Consider the following 21,809-nt stretch of genomic DNA (forward strand, 5'->3'; position numbering starts at 1 on the left):
ATATGATGGGCCATGAGTGGGGGATATGATGGGCCATGGGTGGGGGATATGATGGGCCATGGGTGGGGGATATGAGGGGCCATGAGTGGGAGATATGATGGGCCATGAGTGGGAGATATGATGGGCCATGAGTGGGGGATATGAGGGGCCATGAATGGGGAATATGATGGGCCATGGGTGGGGGATATAATGGACCATGAGTGGGAGATATGATGGGTCATGAGTGGGGGATATGAGGGGCCATGAGTGGGGGATATGATGGGCCATGAATGGGGTTTATTATGGGCCATGAGTGGGGGATATGATGGGCCATGAGTGGGGGATATGATGGGCCATGAGTGGGGCATATGGTAGGCCATGCCTGGGGGATATGATGGGCCACGAGTGGGGGATATGATGGGCATGAGTGGGGAATATGATGGACCATGAATGGGGGATATGATGGGCCATGAGTGGGGAATATGATGGGCCCTGAATGGGGGATATGGTAGGCCATGAGTGGGAGATATGGTGGGCCATGAATGGGGTATATGATGGGCCATGAATGGGGGAATATGGTAGGCCATGAATGGGGTATATGATGGGCCAAGAGCGGGGGATATGGTGGGCCATGAGCGGGGGATATGGTGGACCATGAGTGGGGGATATGGTGGGCCATGAGCGTGGGATATGATGGGCCATGAGTGGGGGATATGATCGGCCATGTGTGGGGGATATGAAGGGCCATGAATGGGGGATATGGTGGGCCAAGAGCGGGGGATATGATCGGCCATGAGTGGGGGATATGTTGGGCGATGAGCGGGGGATATGATGGGCCACGAATGGGAGGTATGAAGGGCCATGAGTGGGGGTTATGTTGGGCCATGAGTGGGGGATATGATGGGCCATGGGTGGGGGATATAGTGGACCATGAGTGGGAGATATGATGGGCCATGAGTGGGGGATATGATGCGCCATGAATGGGGGATATGATGGGCCATGGGAGAGGGATCTTATGGGTCATAAGTGGGGGATATGGTGGACCATGAGTGGGGGATATAGTGGGCTATGAGTGGGGGATTCAGTGGGCTATGGGAGAGGGATATGATGGGCCATGAATGGGAGATATGGCGGACTATGAGTGGGAGATATGATGAGCCATGAATGGGGGATATGGTGGGACATATGAGAGGGATATGATGGGCCATAAGTGGGGGACATAATGGGCCATGAGTGGGGGATATGATGGGCCATGAGTGGGGGATATGGTGAACTATGAGTGGGAGATTTGATGGGCCATGAATGGGGGATATGGTGGGACATATGAGAGGGATATGATGGGCCATAAGTGGGGGACATAATGGGCCATGAATGGAGGATATGGTGGGCCATGGAAGAGGGATATGATGGGCCATGAGTGGGGGACATACTTGGCTATGAATGGGTATATGGTGGGCCATGAGTGGGTGATATGGTGGGCCATGAGTGGGGAATATGGTGGGCTATGAGTGGGGAATACGCTGAGCCATGCGGGAAGGATATGATGGGTCATGAGTGGGAGATATGTTGGGCCATGAGTGGGGGATATGATGGGCCATGAGTGGGGGATATGTTGGGCCATGAGTGGGGGATATGATGGGCCATGAGTGGGGGATATGATGGGCCATGAGTGGGGGATATGATGGGCCATGAGTGGGGGATAAGATGGGCCATGAGTGGGGAATATGATCGGCCATGAGTGGGGGATATGATGGGCCATGAGTGGGAGATATGATGGGCCATGAGTGTGAGATATGATGGCCCATGAGTGGGGGATATGGTGGACCATGACTGGGAGATATGATGGGCCTTGAATGGGGGATATGATGGGTCCTGGGAGAGGGACCATATGGGCCATGAGTGGGGGATATGGTGGACCATGAGTGGGAGATATAGTGGGCTATGAGTGGGGGATTCGGTGGGCCATGGGAGAGCGATATGATGGGCCATGAGTGGGAGATATGGTGGACCAAGAGTGGGAGATATGATGGGCCATGAGTGGGAGATATGATGGGCCATGAATGTGAAATATGATGGCCCATGAGTGGGGGATATGGTGGGCCATGGGAGAGGGATATGATGGGTCATAAGTGGGGGACATAATGGGCCATGAATGGGGGATATGGTGGGCCATGAGTGCGGGATATGGTGGGCCATGAATGGGGGATATGGTGGGCTATGAGTGGGGGATACGGTGAGTCATGGGAGAGGGATATGATGGGCCATGAGTGGGAGATATGGTGGACCATGACTGGAAGATATGATGGGCCATGAGTGGCAGTTACAGTGGGCCATGGGAGAGGGATATGATGGGCCATGAATGGGGTATATGGTGGACCTTGAGTGGGAGATATGGTGGACTATGAATGGGGAATTAGGTGGACCACGAGTGGGAGATATAGTGGACCATGAGTGGGGTATATGATGGGCCATGAGTGGGGGATATGGTGGGCCATGAATGGGGGAAATGATGGGCCATGGGAGAGGGGTCCTATGGGCCATGAGTGGGGGATATGGTGGACCATGAGTGGGAGATATAGTGTGCGATGAGTGAGGGATTCGGTGGGCTATGGGAGAGGGATATGATGGGCCATGAGTGGGAGATATGGTGGACCAAGAGTGGGAGATATGATGGGCCATGAGTGGGCGATATGATGCGCCATGAATGGGGGATATGATGGGCCATGGGAGAGGGATCTTATGGGTCATAAGTGGGGGATATGGTGGACCATGAGTGGGGGATATAGTGGGCTATGAGTGGGGGATTCAGTGGGCTATGGGAGAGGGATATGATGGGCCATGAATGGGAGATATGGCGGACTATGAGTGGGAGATATGATGAGCCATGAATGGGGGATATGGTGGGACATATGAGAGGGATATGATGGGCCATAAGTGGGGGACATAATGGGCCATGAGTGGGGGATATGATGGGCCATGAGTGGGGGATATGGTGAACTATGAGTGGGAGATTTGATGGGCCATGAATGGGGGATATGGTGGGACATATGAGAGGGATATGATGGGCCATAAGTGGGGGACATAATGGGCCATGAATGGAGGATATGGTGGGCCATGGAAGAGGGATATGATGGGCCATGAGTGGGGGACATACTTGGCTATGAATGGGTATATGGTGGGCCATGAGTGGGTGATATGGTGGGCCATGAGTGGGGAATATGGTGGGCTATGAGTGGGGAATACGCTGAGCCATGCGGGAAGGATATGATGGGTCATGAGTGGGAGATATGTTGGGCCATGAGTGGGGGATATGATGGGCCATGAGTGGGGGATATGTTGGGCCATGAGTGGGGGATATGATGGGCCATGAGTGGGGGATATGATGGGCCATGAGTGGGGGATATGATGGGCCATGAGTGGGGGATAAGATGGGCCATGAGTGGGGAATATGATCGGCCATGAGTGGGGGATATGATGGGCCATGAGTGGGAGATATGATGGGCCATGAGTGTGAGATATGATGGCCCATGAGTGGGGGATATGGTGGACCATGACTGGGAGATATGATGGGCCTTGAATGGGGGATATGATGGGTCCTGGGAGAGGGACCATATGGGCCATGAGTGGGGGATATGGTGGACCATGAGTGGGAGATATAGTGGGCTATGAGTGGGGGATTCGGTGGGCCATGGGAGAGCGATATGATGGGCCATGAGTGGGAGATATGGTGGACCAAGAGTGGGAGATATGATGGGCCATGAGTGGGAGATATGATGGGCCATGAATGTGAAATATGATGGCCCATGAGTGGGGGATATGGTGGGCCATGGGAGAGGGATATGATGGGTCATAAGTGGGGGACATAATGGGCCATGAATGGGGGATATGGTGGGCCATGAGTGCGGGATATGGTGGGCCATGAATGGGGGATATGGTGGGCTATGAGTGGGGGATACGGTGAGTCATGGGAGAGGGATATGATGGGCCATGAGTGGGAGATATGGTGGACCATGACTGGAAGATATGATGGGCCATGAGTGGCAGTTACAGTGGGCCATGGGAGAGGGATATGATGGGCCATGAATGGGGTATATGGTGGACCTTGAGTGGGAGATATGGTGGACTATGAATGGGGAATTAGGTGGACCACGAGTGGGAGATATAGTGGACCATGAGTGGGGTATATGATGGGCCATGAGTGGGGGATATGGTGGGCCATGAATGGGGGAAATGATGGGCCATGGGAGAGGGGTCCTATGGGCCATGAGTGGGGGATATGGTGGACCATGAGTGGGAGATATAGTGTGCGATGAGTGAGGGATTCGGTGGGCTATGGGAGAGGGATATGATGGGCCATGAGTGGGAGATATGGTGGACCAAGAGTGGGAGATATGATGGGCCATGAGTGGGCGATATGGTAAGCTATGAATGGGGGATAGGATGGGCCATGAGTGGGAGATATGATGGACCATGAGTGGGCGATATGGTAAGCTATGAATGGGGGATATGCTGGACCATGAGTGGGAGATATGGTGGACCATGAGTGGGGGATATGATGGGCCATGAATGGGGGATATGATGGGCCATTGAGTGGGAGATATGGTGGGCCATGGGTGGGGGATATGGTGGGCCATGTGCAGGGGATATGGTGGGCCATGAATGGGGGATAGGATGGGCCATGAGTGGGAGATATGAAGGGCCATGAATGGGAGATATGATGGGCCATGAGTGGGGGATGTGATGGGCCATGAGTGGGAGATATGGTGGGCCATGAGTGGGCGATATGGTGGGCCATGTGCAGGGGATATGGTGGGCCATGAATGGGGGATATGATGGGCCATGAGTGGGAGATATGATTGGCCATGAATGGAGCATATGATGGGCCATGAGTGGGGGATATGATGGGCCATGAATGTGGTATATGATGGGCCATGAGTGGGGGGTATGAAGGGCCATGAGTGGGAGATATGATGACCCATGAGTGGGAGATATGGTGGGCCATGAGTGGGGGATATGATTGTCCATGAGTGGGTCATATGATGCACCATGAATGGGGAACCTGGTGGGCCATGGGAGGGGGATCTGATGGACCATGAGTGGGAGATATGATGGGCCATGAATGGAGGATATGGTGGGCCATGGGAGAGGGATATAATGGGCCATGAGTGGGAGATATGGTGGACCATGAGTGGGAGATATGATGGGCCATGAGTAGGAGATACGGTGGGCCATGGGAGAGGGATATGATGGCCCATGAGTGGGAGATATGGTGGGCCATGAATGGGGGATATGGTGGACCATGAGTGGGAGATATGATGGGCCATGAGTGGGAGATATAGTGGATCATGAGTGGGAGATATGATGGGCCATGAATGGGGGATATGGTGGACCATGAGTGGGAGATATAGTGTGCTATGAGTGGGGGATTCGGTGGGCTATGGGAGAGGGATATGATGGGCCATGAGTGGGAGATATGTTGGGCCATGAGTGGGAGATATGATGGGCCATGAATGGGGTATATGATGGACCATGAGTGGGCGATATGGTAGGCTATGAATGGGGGATATGCTGGACCATGAGTGGGAGATATGGTGGACCATGAGTGGGGGATATGATGGGCCATGAGTGGAGGATATGGTGGGACATGAATGGGGGATATGATGGGCCATGAATGGGGAATATGATGGGCCATGAGTGGGGAATACGGTGGGACATGAGCGGGGGATATGGTGGGCCATGTGTGGGGGATATGGTGGACAATGAGTGGGAGATATGATGGGCCATAAGTGGAGGGTATGATGGACCATGAGTGGGAGATATGGTGGGACATGAATGGGAGATATGATGGGCCATGAATAGGGGATATGGTGAGCCATGTGGGAGATATGATGGGCCCTAAGTGGGGGATATGATGGGCCATGAATGGGGGATATGATGGGCCATGAGTGGGAGATATGATGAGCCCTAGGTTGGGGATATGATGGGCCATGAATGGGGGATATGATGGGCCATGAGTGGGGAATATGATGGGCCATGAGTGGGGAATACGGTGGGACATGAGCGGGGGATATGGTGGGCCATGTGTGGGGGATATTGTGGACAATGAGTGGGAGATATGATGGGCCATAAGTGGAGGGTATGATGGACCATGAGTGGGAGATATGGTGGGACATGAATGGGAGATATGATGGGCCATGAATAGGGGATATGGTGAGCCATGTGGGAGATATGATGGGCCCTAAGTGGGGGATATGATGGGCCATGAATGGGGGATATGATGGGCCATGAGTGGGAGATATGATGAGCCCTAGGTTGGGGATATGATGGGCCATGAATGGGGGATATGATGGGCCATGAGTGGGAGATATGGTGGGCCATGGGTGGGGGATATGGTGGGCCATGTGCAGGGGATATGGTGGGCCATGAATGGGGGATAGGATGGGCCATGAGTGGGAGATATGAAGGGCCATGAGTGGGAGATATGATGGGGCATGAGTGGGGGATGTGATGGGCCATGAGTGGGAGATATGGTGGGCCATGAGTGGGCGATATGGTGGGCCATGTGCAGGGGATATGGTGGGCCATGAATGGGGGATATGATGGGCCATGATTGGGAGATATGATTGGCCATGAATGGAGCATATGATGGGCCATGAGTGGGGGATATGATGGGCCATGAATGTGGTATATAATGGGCCATGAGTGGGGGGTATGAAGGGCCATGAGTGGGAGATATGATGGGCCATGAATAGGGGATATGGTGAGCCATGTGGGAGATAGGATGGGCCCTAAGTGGGGGATATGATGGGCCATGAATGGGGGATATGATGGGCCATGAGTGGGAGATATGATGAGCCCTAGGTTGGGGATATGATGGGCCATGAATGGGGGATATGATGGACCATGAGTGGGAGATATGGTGGGCCATGGGTGGGGGATATGGTGGGCCATGTGCAGGGGATATGGTGGGCCATGAATGGGGGATAGGATGGGCCATGAGTGGGAGATATGAAGGGCCATGAGTGGGAGATATGATGGGGCATGAGTGGGGGATGTGATGGGCCATGAGTGGGAGATATGGTGGGCCATGAGTGGGCGATATGGTGGGCCATGTGCAGGGGATATGGTGGGCCATGAATGGGGGATATGATGGGCCATGATTGGGAGATATGAGTGGCCATGAATGGAGCATATGATGGGCCATGAGTGGGGGATATGATGGGCCATGAATGTGGTATATAATGGGCCATGAGTGGGGGGTATGAAGGGCCATGAGTGGGAGATATGATGGGCCATGAGTGGGGGATATGATGGGTCATGAGTGGGAGATATGATTGGCCATGAGTGGGAGATATGATGACCCATGAGTGGGAGATATGGTGGGCCATGAGTGGGGGATATGATTGGCCATGAGTGGGTCATATGATGCACCATGAATGGGGAACCTGGTGGGCCATGGGAGGGGGATCTGATGGACCATGAGTGGGAGATATGATGGGCCATGAATAGAGGATATGGTGGGCCATGGGAGAGGGATATAATGGGCCATGAGTGGGAGATATGGTGGACCTTGAGTGGGAGATATGATGGGCCATGAGTAGGAGATACGGTGGGCCATGGGAGAGGGATATGATGGCCCATGAGTGGGAGATATGATGGGCCATGAGTGGGAGATATGGTGGGCCATGGGTGGGGGATATGGTGGGCCATGTGCAGGGGATATGGTGGGCCATGAATGGGGGATAGGATGGGCCATGAGTGGGAGATATGAAGGGCCATGAGTGGGAGATATGATGGGGCCTGAGTGGGGGAATGTGATGGGCCATGAGTGGGAGATATGGTGGGCCATGAGTGGGCGATATGGTGGGCCATGTGCAGGGGATATGGTGGGCCATGAATGGGGGATACGATGGGCCATGAGTGGGAGATATGATTGGCCATGAATGGAGCATATGATGGGCCATGAGTGGGGGATATGATGGGCCATGAATGTGGTATATGATGGGCCATGAGTGGGGGGTATGAAGGGCCATGAGTGGGAGATATGATGGGCCATGAGTGGGGGATATGATGGGCCATGAGTGGGAGATATGATTGGCCATGAGTGGGAGATATGATGACCCATGAGTGGGAGATATGGTGGGCCGTGAGTGGGGGATATGATTGGCCATGAGTGGGTCATATGATGCACCATGAATGGGGAACCTGGTGGGCCATGGGAGGGGGATCTGATGGACCATGAGTGGGAGATATGATGGGCCATGAATGGAGGATATGGTGGGCCATGGGAGAGGGATATAATGGGCCATGAGTGGGAGATATGGTGGACCATGAGTGGGAGATATGATGTGCCATGAGTAGGAGATACGGTGGGCCATGGGAGAGGGATATGATGGCCCATGAGTGGGAGATATGATGGGCCATGAGTGGGAGATATGGTGGGCCATGAATGGGGGATATGGTGGACCATGAGTGGGAGATATGATGGGCCATGAGTGGGAGATATAGTGGATCATGAGTGGGAGATATGATGGGCCATGAATGGGGGATATGGTGGGCCATGGGAGAGGGATATGATGGGCCATGAGTGGGGGACATAATGCGCCATGAGTGGGGGATATGGTGGGCCTTGAATGGAGGATATGGTGGGCTCTGAATGGGGGATACGGTGGGCCATGAATGGGGGATATGTTGGGCCATTATTGGGGAATATGGTGGGCCATTAATGGGGGATACGGTGGGCTATGAGTTGGGATACGGTGGGCCATGGGAGAGGGATCTGATGGGCCATAAATGGGGGATATCGTGGACCCTGAGTGGGAGATATGGTGGGCTGTGCGTGGGAGATATGGTGGGCTATGAATGGGAGATATGATCGGCCATGAGTGGGGGAAATGATGGGCCATGAATGGGTGATATGGTGGGCTAAGAGTGGGGGATACGGTGGGCCATGGGAGAGGGATATGATGGGCCATGAATGGGGGACATGGTGGGCCATGAAAGGGGGATATGGTGGGCTATGAGTGGGAGATACGGTGGGCCATGGGTGAGGGATCTGATGGGCCATGAATGGAGGACATGGTGGACCATGAGTGGGAGATATGTTGGAATATGAGTGGGAGATATGATGGGCCATGAATGAGGGATATGGTGGGCATTGCGAGAGGGATATCATGGGCCATGATGGGGATCTGACGGGCCATGAATGGAGGATATGGTGGACCATGAGTGGGAGATATGGTGGACTATGAGTGGGAGAAACGATGGGCCATGAATGGGGGATATGGTGGGCATTGCGAGAGGGATATGATGGGCCATGAGTGGGGGATATGGTGGGCCATGTGCAGGGGATATGGTGTGCCATGAATGGGGGATATGATGGGCCATGAGTGGGAGATATGGTGGACCATGAGTGGGAGATATGATGGGCCATGGATGGGGGATATGGTGGGCATTGCGAGAGGGATATGATGGGCCATGAGTGGGGGACATAATGGGCCATGAATGTGGGATTTGGTGGGCTATGAGTGGGGGATACAGTGAGCCATGGGAGAGGGATATGATGGGCCATGAGTGGGAGATATGGTGGACCATGAGAGGGAGATATGGTGGACTATGAGTGGGAGAAACGATGGGCCATGAATGGGGGATATGGTGGGCATTGCGAGAGGGATATGATGGGCCATGAGTGGGGGATATGGTGGGCCATGTGCAGGGGATATGGTGTGCCATGAATGGGGGATATGATGGGCCATGAGTGGGAGATATGGTGGACCATGAGTGGGAGATATGATGGGCCATGGATGGGGGATATGGTGGGCATTGCGAGAGGGATATGATGGGCCATGAGTGGGGGACATAATGGGCCATGAATGTGGGATTTGGTGGGCTATGAGTGGGGGATACAGTGAGCCATGGGAGAGGGATATGATGGGCCATGAGTGGGAGATATGGTGGACCATGAGAGGGAGATATGATGGATCACGACTGGGAGATACGGTGGGCCATGGGAGAGGGATATATATGCTGGGCCATGAATGGGGGATATGGTGGGCCATAAGTGGGGGATATGGTGGGCGATGAGTGGGGAATATGAATGTGGGATACGAATGTGGGATATGATGGACCGTGAATGGGGGATATGGTGGACAATGAGTGGGAGACATGATGGGCCATGAGTGGGAGATATGATGGGCCATGCATGGGGGATATGGTGGGCCATGGGAGAGGGATATGATGGGCCATGAGTGGGGGACATGATGGGCCATGAATGGGGGATAGGGTGGGCCATGAGTGGGGAATATGATAGGTCATGAATGTGGGACATGATGGACCATGAATGGGGGATATGGTGGACCATGAGTGGGAGAATTGATGGGTCATGAGTGGGGGATATGGTGGACTACGAGTGGGTGATATGATGGCCCTGAATGGGGGATATGGTGGGCCATGGGAGAGGGATATGATGGGCCATGAGTGGGGGACATTATGGGCCATGAATGGGGGATATGGTGGGTCATGAGTGGTAGATATGATGGGCCATGAATGGGGGATATGGTGGACCATGAGTGGTAGATATGATGGGCCATGAGTGGGAGATACAATGGGCCATGAGTGGGAGATACGATGGGCCATGAGTGGGCGATATAATGGCCATGGAGTACAACTATGTTGCTGTTGATGGCCCACAGCACCATTTCAATGTCTGTCCCATTTAGCACGGTGATAGTGCCACACAAATATGACGGAAGATGTTCTCAATGTGAAGGTGGGACTTTGTCTCCACAAGCATTGTGTGGTGGTCACTCTTACTGATACTGTCCTGGATAGGTGCAATTACAGCCGACAGATTGGTCAGGATGAGATTAAGTATGATTGTCCCCCTCGTTGGTTCCCTGACCACCTGCTACAGACCCTGTCTCGCAGCTATGTCCTTTCAAACTGGACCAGTTCAATCGGCAGTAATGTTGCCGAACCCTATTTGAAATCGCCCACACAGAGTACATTGTGTGTCCTTGCCACACTCTGCTTCTTCCAAGTGTTGTTCAACATTGAGGAGCACAAATTTATCCACTAAGAAAGGACAGTACACGGTAATCAGCAGGAGGTTTCCCTGTCCATGTTGAACCTGAAGCCATGAGACTTCATGGGGCCCAGAATTAATGTTGAGGGCTCCCAGGGCAAGTTCCTCCTGACTATATACCACTGTGCTGCCACTGGTGGTAGGTCAATGTCTTTTCCACTGCCAAGGTCAATGCCAGGTGGTCAGTCTGGTTTCCCTTCTTTATTGAGACTTCAAACTGATTGATACAACTGAGTAGCTTGCTAGACCATTTCCAAGGGCAGTTCAATCAGATTGCTGTTGGTCTGGGGTCACAGGGGGCTAGGCCAGGGGAGCTTGGCAGAATTAACTCCCTCAAGGACACCAGTCTTCTACCTAGTATCTCCCTATCTGGCTCAAAATCCCATTCTGTCTGGTAATACTCTGATGAAACTATGTCCTATGTTAAAAGACACGATGTAAATGTAAGGCACGGCTGTTGGCTTGGTAAATTAATAAAATAAACTTGTTAACAAAATAAGGAGCCAACTCTAATAAATGTGAGATGACTTCAGCATAATATAAGATCTTAAGGTTGTAACACAAGATACAGGAGTGGGAGTAGTCCATTCAGCCCATTTAGCTTGCATCTTCAAGTTGAGGTTACTCTTGTATACTGCGCACAGGTGAGAATGTTCATCATAGCACATCGTCGCTAAATAACTCCCACTCCACTCCTCCCTCACATGTTCCAATGGAAGGGTGAACAATGTTAAACCACATAAATACCACTCAGGAACTTGAGAGTAATGACTGGCACTCAGGCTGTGAATAATTTCGAAAGTTATGAATGAAGACTTACCACAAACCACAATCAGAGTGACTCCTATGGCCTTGCAGACGAGTAGAGTCAACAGTCCAATTGGCCCTTAATTGATAAAAATGTTAGTTACAAGATCATATAGAGACAAAACCAGATGCACTTATCAGAGGCACTCACAGATTGGGCAAATATATATCCACACAAAAGCAAATAGCTATATCAACACTTCTTCTTTTGAGTAACTTGGCACATCTATTTTCCATTTCTGCCAATCTCAAACATGCAAATGAATCACCGGAGCGGGAATAAAACCACCTGCAATGTGAGTCTGTCCACTCAGTGCTGACAGCAGAACTAGCCTAGTGCAGGGGGTTACAGATCCTGCACCCCACAATATTAGGCCACAGCTAGGTGACAGTTACAGTTTAAAGGCATTCCATACCGTACCACCTGCACGTTGAAATTGCAACTCGCCCAGGTCTGAAGAATCCTGAGCCAATACAATACACGTGTGCAAGAATCAAAGAATCCCTATGATGTGGAAGCAAGCCATTCGGCCTATTGTGTCCACAGCACCCCCCCAAAGAGCATTTCACCCAGACACACCCACCTTACCCTATCCTTGTAACCTGCATTTGCCATGGCTAACCCACCTAACCTACACATCCCTGGACACAATGGGTAGTTTAGCTTGGCCAACCCACCTAACCTGCACATCTTTGGATTTCAGGAGGAAACCAGAGCATGGGGAGAATGTGCAAACTCCACACAGTCACCTGAGGCTGGAATTGAACCTGATCCCTGGTGCTCTGAGGCAGCAATGCTAGCCACTGAGCCGCACTGCAAGACCACATGTGGATAAAGGGACCATAACTTTTCAGGATTCTTAGCAGTTCAACTCAGAACAGTTGTTTCAGTGGGCAGATTTCAGACATTAGTCTGTTTGGAAAACTAATTGCAGACTGCTACACTGGCTTAGACTCTCGTTATCAGGATAGAGTTTTCAATCAGATTCATTAACGGGGTACACTGTTTGCTAGCCCTGTTCACCCAAGTCACAGTCTGTCTCCTGTGAGAGGGCTGCACTGTTTTCTGGAAGAATAACAAGGGCCAGATAGCACCAGCAGGCAAACATCGCTACCACAAGATAGAAGGAGAAGGCAGGAGAAAGGGGCCGAAGAGTATATCAGCCGTGATTGAAGACATGATGGACCAAATGGCCTAATTATGCTCTTATATCTATTGGTCTAAATAATTTATCTGTCACACTGAGAGCTGACAAACTGCACTTTTCTTTCCTTGTCCTGTTGTAACTCCCATGGTGAGTCAGGTATTGCACGTTTTTGAAGATGAGACATAAACCACTCAGCATTTCCCAGCTGAGTCAGAAACTGATCATCTCCTGCACCCTGCCAGCTTTTGCCCCCAATACCTCTTCTTTGTTATTGATTTGGAGGTGCCAGTGTTTCACTGGGGTGTACAAAGTTAAAAATCACACAACACCAGGTTATAGTCCAACAGGTTTATAGCTTTCGGAACACTGCTCCTTCATCAGGTGGTGATGGAGTATATTGGTTCCCTCTGTGACCTGGGCCAGAGCACAGAGATGGAAAAAGAGACACACAGCAGGACAGACACTTATGGACAGACTAGGACAGGTAAGAGACACCTATCATCTGCGTATAGATAAACCTCACTCTGTCACATTTATTTGAATATTGAGTTCCCAACCAATGTTTCCAGGAGCAAAACATCTCAGACTGTGCACATGGGTGTTGAAAGTTGCTGTCTGATTTAATGCTTTGTAACGATCAGTGCCAAATCTACTGGAAAATCTACCGAAAGGACGATTTGCTTATTGAATGGGATGGTTATATCTGGTTGGTCATAAGGGAGGGAGGCACAAAAGATATTCTCCTAGAATCCAGATGCCATAGCTAAACAGTAAACACTAAATCATAAGAAATTTAGACTCCGCACTTGTAAATCAGACAGCAACTGTAAACATCCATGTCTGAGGTAACTTGTACCTTGGAAACCTTCAGTTGGAAACGTAATGTTCAAAATAAATATGACAGCATGAGGTTGGGATGCCTATATATGTACCAACTAAATACAGGGGAAAGAAAATAGAGCTTGCACATTCAAGTGAATTTTAAACACTATGATTAATTTTAACTATCGCCAAAACGTGTGCAGTCTAAGTTTTTTATGATTTCTAATGATTAATGGAAGTAGAAAACCTTTTTAAAGCCTTTACATTTATCATTCTCTTGTTTAAATATATTAAATATTTAGTTCTCTCTCTATCTTGCTTTCTGTACATGATCTGTCATTGAGTTAAATATTCAAACTTATGCTTCCTAGTTTCAGCATTCTGTGTCTCAGTTATGTTGGTTTATTAGTTGCTTGTCAAACATTTAATTTTGTAATGTTACTTCTGTCCATTTTTTGAGAACACCAGATAACCATTCCTGCAACTCACCAAGCATTCAGAGTCAGCAAACTCCATTTACCCTTCTCTTTGTTACCCATCCACTTTTTATAGCCATGCAAAATGGGGTGAGAATGGGGAAGTGGGATAGTGCTTTTACTGTGGGCCAAATGGTCACCACCCTCTTTTATTCTATGAGCTCAATGGGTGAAGCCCAATCTCAAATCCCAGATTGGACCGAAAAATTGTACTATCTGTACAAAATATGAATATGAAAGAATCAAAGGGGTGTGGTGGACTGTGTACAGCATGTTCTTTCAGCTGATGAGACATGTGGGGTTCCAACTGTGGGAAAAATTGACCTGAGGAGTAAAGTGGAGAGTTTCTTTTCAATGTGTCCCACATTCTGCATGAGGAACTACCAGAAGAGTTGCTTGGTAAATGGAGAATGACGGGTTGAAGGAATTGAAACTAAGTTTTCGAATTGAGCTCGCGAGGACAGGAGGATGGCTTTCAAAGAATTTCACCTCATCTGCACGTCTGATTTCTCGAGGTAAGCCCTGTGCTTTTTAATATTGACTTGATCAACATTCACAACACCTCCGGTGATTAAAGTGAGCATGACTTACCGGCTCCACAGATGAAAACTTTTTGGCCGACTTTCACTCGTCCTCTTTGACAGGCATGAAGTGCGACACAGAGAGGCTCGACTAATGCACCTTCTTCTAAGCACACACATTCAGGAAGTCTGGAAAGGAGACAGAACCAACATTGGCCATGCACTCACACACATTAACTCAATAATCACTGGCATGTCAGACATGAAGGTCTGAAATCCCAACCCAAATTGGACGGAAATCGAATCAGTTCACAGAGACTGGCTTGTGGCTCAGTGGTTAGCACAGCTGCCTCACAGCACCAGGGACTCGGGTTCAATTCCCGCCTCGGGCAACTATCTGTGTGGAGTTTGCATATTCTCCCTGTGTCTGCGTGGGTTTCCCCTCGGGTGCTCCGGTTTCCTCCCACAGTCCAACGATGTGCAGGCCAGGTGAATTGGCCATGCTAAATTGCCCATAGTGTTAGGTTCATAGTCAGGGGTAAACGTGGGGGAATGGGTCTGGGTGGGTTGCTCTTCAGAGGGTCAGTGTGGATTTGTTGGACCAAAGGGCATGTATCCGCACTGTCGGGAATCTAATCCAATCTAAGGTATTCAGAGTATGGAGGTGCTTTCTCTGTCAACCACAGACAGTGTAGCCATCAATGGGAGATCCTTGCAGGACGAGAAACAGTCTAAGCCTTTCTCAAGGTCTGGCAGAATTGTTGGTGAATCATATTTTCAAGAAGGAGGTAGATATAGCTCTTGTGACTAAAGGAGGTGAATCAGGATGAGAGCATTGAGCTCAATGATCACATTATCATATTGAATGGCACAGCAAGCTCAAGCAAGCTCTCTTATCTTCTATGTTTCTATGTTTATACCTTAACGTGCCAGAACTATATGTCAGGTGATGAGAAGACTGAATGTAGTGACAACTGAAATGGGTAATTATAGGTATATTTAGAATTAGCTTACTCCATATCTCGTTTCACTCTATATGCGTGTCAGTCCCAGCAACAGATATGTCAGCCAATCCCTTCTCAGAATCTGAGCTGATGGTCTTTGGAGCAAATGATAGCCATATCTCAACCCATGCTGTAGACAGGTGCTCCATGTTTGTGTCCATTGTGAGAGTGGGTGAGGTGCAGATATGTCCAGATAAATCCCAGAAGGACAAACCCAGCAAAACTAATGAACCCACTAACTTATGTACTTAAAAACGGAGTTCCAATACCACCTGTACTTCCATTTCCAATAATTACTGTTTCTTTTGCCCTTTGAGATACTATCTTTTTCAATTGTAGCATCAGCTGGTGCCTAAAATGGATGGACACAACATTGGTTACCCAATTATTCACCAATAAGGATGTGACCTTGGCCCTCAGTAAAAATGTACAGTCTACTTCCTCATTGGTATAATTTCCTGTAGTTAAGCATCTTCTCATAACCAAACGGCAAAAAGAAAAGTACAATCTAAACAATGCCAGCTAAATAAAAGAGAAAATTAGGTCCCGGGTTGTAACTGAGATGTGATCATCAAGTCGTTTATATGAGGAAACAGAGATAAATAAAAGTCTGACTTGCAACACAAGCCGCAATAAAAACCACAGTGGTTTTAACTCTGTTGCAATAACAATTTTCCAAAACCACTGGCATGTCTTAACACGATCATCCTGAATTGCTCACTGAGTCACTGTACAATGCCACCTATCCCAAGATTATTATAGGTATTTTTATTGAAAGAAAAAAAGAAATTTTTCAACATTTTTTTACAAAATTACAAAGTAATACAAACAAGTACAAACACTAATATATAATTAAATATATATAAAAATAAATAAATAATAACCAAAACACAACAAAAGAAAAACAGGAGAATCTATCCTACAAACAACCAAAGCATAAAATAAGATATCTTACATTACTAGTAAGAAATAACATAATAATTAAATAATTAAGTATATACTCAAAATGAATTAACATCAAGTCATAATAAAATCCGTCTTTATATGGGATTCCTCCCCCTGTGGGCCTCCAGACCAGCTAGAACCACTACCACAGCCAGACAAAAGCCCTTGACAATATGGTCGAAATATCTGTGTCGATATAGTTCAGAAAGGGCTGCCATATTTTATAGAATAATTCAGTTTTTTGGTGCACCATATTTGTGAGGAAGTCAGGGGGGATATGTTCCATGATTAACCTGTGCCAATTCGAAAGTCCTGGAGGGCCCTCAGCTACCCAATTCACTAAGATATTTTTCCTTGCACAGAAAGAGAGAATAGAAGACATTGGATCCAATCCAATCTCTGTTCCCAAGATTTCTGTCAGAGCATTCGCTACTCTGTCCCAGTATCTATGGATCTTGTGACATATCCATAAACAGTGCTTGAGAGTGCCCACTTCTATTTTGCATTTAGGACACATTGGGGATATTCCTACCCTAAATTTTGCCAGTCGTTCAGGTGCTATATGGGCCCTATGGAGTATCTTTAATTGAATAGCTTGTGTTCTATTACAAATAGAGATCTTTCTGGCGTTTTCCCAGATGTCCTCCCACATTTCTAGAGGGATTTCTAACCCGAATTCCTGGTTCCATGTTTTAAACAGTTGCTCCATGTCTTTTGATACCTCGTTATATAATGAGTGATAAAGAGTACTGACCGAAAGTGGACCCATTGGTCATAGCACTCTTCTCTCCCTATCCGATTTGAAGGGGCTGTCTAATAACGAGGTCTTCTTAATGTGTATATAATCTCATATTTGGAAATACCGAAAAAAGGTCTCCATTAGGCAGTCCAAACGTCTGGTGCAACTGCTCAAAAGACATCATAACCAACCCATCCAACAGGTCCCCTAAGCAAGAGATACCTCTGGACCTCCAGGTTTTAAATGTAGCGTCTGTCAGCCCTGGCTGAAAACCTGATGCTCCCAATATAGGAGTATAAGGAGAGGTTTTCTGTAGGTTACCTTCATCTTGCAGCATTATCCTCCAGGCTTTAATTGTATTTAATACAATAGGGTTTTTGCAATAGTCCATAATAGCACTCATCTTATCTAAAAATTAAAGATTGATATGGGGACACTTTGCTTGGGAGGTCTCAATGTCGAACCAAATTGACTGTGGGTCACAAGAGACCCAATCAGCTACATAGCATAATAAAGAACTCAACTGATACCTCCTAAAGTCTGGAAAATCCAGTCCTTGTGGAAGCTGCAGCTTTTATAATTTGATAAGGTGCCGTCTATGAGTCCAAATAAAGGAACCAAGCCAGCCGTGTAGCTTACGTAACGCCAGTCTCAGCAACATCAAAGGGAGCACTCCCATAGGATACAGGAGACGAGGCAGAATATTCATTTTAACTAGAGCTACTCTGCCTAACCAGAATATTGGGAGATCTCCCCAGCGTTGAAGGTCCTGCCTTATTTTCTCTAGTAGGTGCACAAAATTGGCTTTATACAGCTGACCAAATACTGGGGTGATAAAAATACCTAAGTATAGAAAACCCTCCAGTGACCACCAAAAGGGAAAGCAAGATCCGTCCGATAAATTGGATACACTAGCGAGACCTCCCAACGCCATGGCCTCCGATTTCATAAAATTGATGTTATAGCCTGAGAACATACTAAATAGATTGATTACTTGAATTAAGCGGGGGAAGGATATCAAAGGATTACTTAAGAAAAGGAGGATATCATCTGCATAGAGAGTGATTTTATGTTTACCTGAACCAACCCTCAGAGCCACTATGCACGAGTCGGTTCGTATAGCTTCCGCCAGTGGTTTGATTATTAGCGTGAATAATAACGGTGAGACAGGACATCCCTGACGACAGTCCCTACCCACACTGAAGCTATCCGAACCCAAACCATTGGTAATCATGGCTGCCCTGGGGTCATTGTATAATATAGACCCATTTAGAAAATACTTCTCCGACACCAAACCTTTCCAGTGTGTAAAAAAAGATATGACCATTCTACCCGATCAAATGCCTTCTCTGCATCCAAGGAGACAACTATCCCCGGTAACCTTTCCTGTTGACAGGTTTGTATCGTATTTAAGACCCTTCTAATATTGTTAGCTGATCTACAGCCCTTGGTAAACTCTGTCTGGTCCTCCTTTATGATATATGGTAAGACCCTCTCCAATCTTAATGCTAACGTTTTAGAAAGGATTTTGAAATCCACATTTAGCAAGGGTATTGGTCTATATGATGAGCAATCTTCTGGGGCCTTTCCTTTTTTAAGAATGAGAGAAATATTTGCTTCTCTGCACGGAGGCGGGAGGCAGCCCTGACTATGTGAGTAATTATATATGTCTATAAGTGGACCAGCCAGTTCCCCTATAAATCTTATATAAAATTCAACCTGGAATCCATCTGGTCCAGGTGCTTTGCCACTCTGAAGCTGTCTAATTGCATTAAGTACTTCCTGGGTTGTCAGGGGGGAATTCAGGATCAACACCTGCTCCGGGGTTAAATCTAGAAAGGCCACGTTTTTAAAGAAGGACTATATCTTCTTAGTTCTATCCTCACAGTCCTGCAATTTATACAATTCAAAATAGAACTTTCTAAAGGCTGTATTGATCCTATTACGATCACAAGTCAGAGTACCAGCACTTTCCCTAATGGATGTGATAACTTGAGGAGCTTTTTTTTTCCTAGCAAGATATGCTAGGTATCTGCCATGCTTGTTGCCATATTCATATAGTCTTTGCTTTGCAAATAATATTTCCCTCTTTGCTGTTTGAGTAAGTGCGGTGTTCAAGGCTGTCCTAAGGGCTATGGATCCATTGTAGCTTAATAATAGAGGGCCTATTATTATACGATGTCTCAGCTGCCTTCAAGCGAGCCTCGAGCAGGCGGTGTTGTTCTCCCTTTCGTCTTTTCTGGGTCGCAGAATATGAGATGATCAAACCTCACGCATAAGCCTTAATGGTCTCCCACATCGTCAATGGGTTACTGGCCATATCTGAATTAATTTCCAAAAAGGTTTTGAATTCTTGAGAAAAATATTTTATAAATTTGCTATCCTTCATTAAGAAAGAATCCATACGCCAATGTCAGGGGCCTGTCCCATCGTCCCTAGTCTTAACTTCCATATATACTGCAGCATGATCAGAGATTGCTATATTACCTATTTTGCAGGACAATATGGAATTCAAAAGGGTCGAGGGAGCAAAAAACATATCAATTCTAGTATGACACTTGTGTGGGTTAGAGTAGAAAGTAGAGTCTCTGCCCTGGGGGTGAAGACACCTCCACACATCTACTAGCCCAGCTCCTTATTCAGATCCACCAAATGTCTAGATCTAAGAGATATACTCATAGTACTCTTGAGTACCCTATCTGTCTCTGAGTCCATAATACAATTAAAATTAGATTAGATTAGATTAGATTAGATTACAGTGTGGAAACAGGCCCTTCGGCCCAACAAGTCCACACCGACCCGCCGAAGCGAAACCCACCCATACCCCTAACCTTACACTACAGGCAATTTAGTATGGCCAATTCACCTGACGCTGCACATTTTTTGGATGGTGGGAGGAAACCCACGCAGACACGGGGAGAACGTGCAAACTCCACACAGTCAGTCGCCTGAGGCGGGAATTGAACCCAGATCTCTGGCGCTGTGCAGCAGCAGTGCTAACACTGTGCCGCCCACAAATCTCCTCCTATAATTGTATGGCAGGCCTCAAAAGCCATCAACTTAGAGAACGCTTCTGTTACAAATTTGAAGGGATGTGCCGGGGGGCAATAAAGATTCAAAATCCCACACTCCTCTCCATTTATTAGGGCTTTGATCAGTATATACCGTCCAGATTCATCTTTTATCTGGCTTAAGATTTTAAAAGGAAGATTCTTCCGAATGAGAATAACTACTCCCCTACTTTTTGAGCTAAAAGATGAGAAAAAGGTCTGGTCAAATCCAACCTGTTGTAATTTTAAGTGCTCTTTGTCAAGTAGATGTGTCTCCTGTAAAAGAGCTATATCAACCCTTTCTTTTTTGAGGTTTGATAATATTTGTCCTTTTTATTGGTGAATTACTGCCCTTGACATTCCAGGTGTACCACCTAAGCGAATGGTTAGCCATGATCGTCCAGGCAAGCCCGAGACCCCCCAGGAGGAAGAAACCTACCCAAAACACCTTTAATAAAGACCATGGAAAATTCACAAAAACAAAAATTCTTTAAGACATTTACACCAACACAATTAAAAACTATCCCTAAGTAAAGAAAACAATACAAAACACATTTGAAAGGAAATTTTTCCCCTTGCTCCCACGGGGAGTAACTACCCATCAATAACCCCATCATAACGTCTCCTAACTAGTGCCCTGCCCTCGGCCCAGGCATTTTAAAATGGAGTAGACAAATTTGAGTATTCTATAAAACCAAAGTTGAAAGTGAGTAACCCACCCACCCCCACACCAACACCTAGGTGCATTTAGCAAACATAATACAAAATATAAATATATAAAAGGACAAAGTTACAATCTTAGCAATTATTAGAAAACTAAGTAAGTTGACAGAAGAAGAGAACTCTGCTCTAAAAAAAAAGGTTGGACAAACCAAGACCCCCCTCCCACACAAATCAAATAAGCTGCACGGCCTGTAAAAAAAGAAGTCACATAGTGAAGAACAAATAAGCCCTCCCCCCCCCCACCCAAGAGAAGGTAATGAACAAAAAAGGGATGGAGAAGGTAAGAAAGGATAAACCGGGGGGGGGGGGGGGGGGGGGGACAAAGTAAAATCATTATCCATACAGTTTGAATCTTACAGTCTATTTAAGAGAGTCCAAAATTTTTTTAGCCTTCTCCGGTGATCCAGAGTTGTATACTGATCCTTCGTGGCTGAAGCGGAGCGTTGCTGGGTAACGCAAGGAGTATTGGATATTTAGGTCTCTTAGGCGCTTCTTCGCCTCATCAAATGCCC

At 47.8% G+C, this 21,809-nt stretch overlaps 1 protein-coding gene across 1 annotated transcript in view; it reads right to left on the reverse strand.

The window, feature by feature from the left end:
- Positions 1-21,809, reverse strand: part of LOC122542653 (sorbitol dehydrogenase-like) — a 72,600-nt gene that overhangs the window by 22,296 nt on the left and 28,495 nt on the right. The window contains exons 4-5 of the mRNA XM_043680645.2: positions 14,907-15,025; positions 11,883-11,948 (exon numbers count right to left, since the gene is read on the reverse strand). Of these exons, the coding sequence (XP_043536580.2) occupies positions 11,883-11,948; positions 14,907-15,025 (185 nt within the window). The remainder of the gene's footprint in view (positions 1-11,882; positions 11,949-14,906; positions 15,026-21,809) is intronic.

Source organism: Chiloscyllium plagiosum, unplaced genomic scaffold, assembly GCF_037043375.1.
Source record: "Chiloscyllium plagiosum isolate Xiang-an unplaced genomic scaffold, Cpla_swu_hap1 HiC_scaffold_42, whole genome shotgun sequence".
NCBI lineage: Eukaryota > Metazoa > Chordata > Chondrichthyes > Orectolobiformes > Hemiscylliidae > Chiloscyllium > Chiloscyllium plagiosum.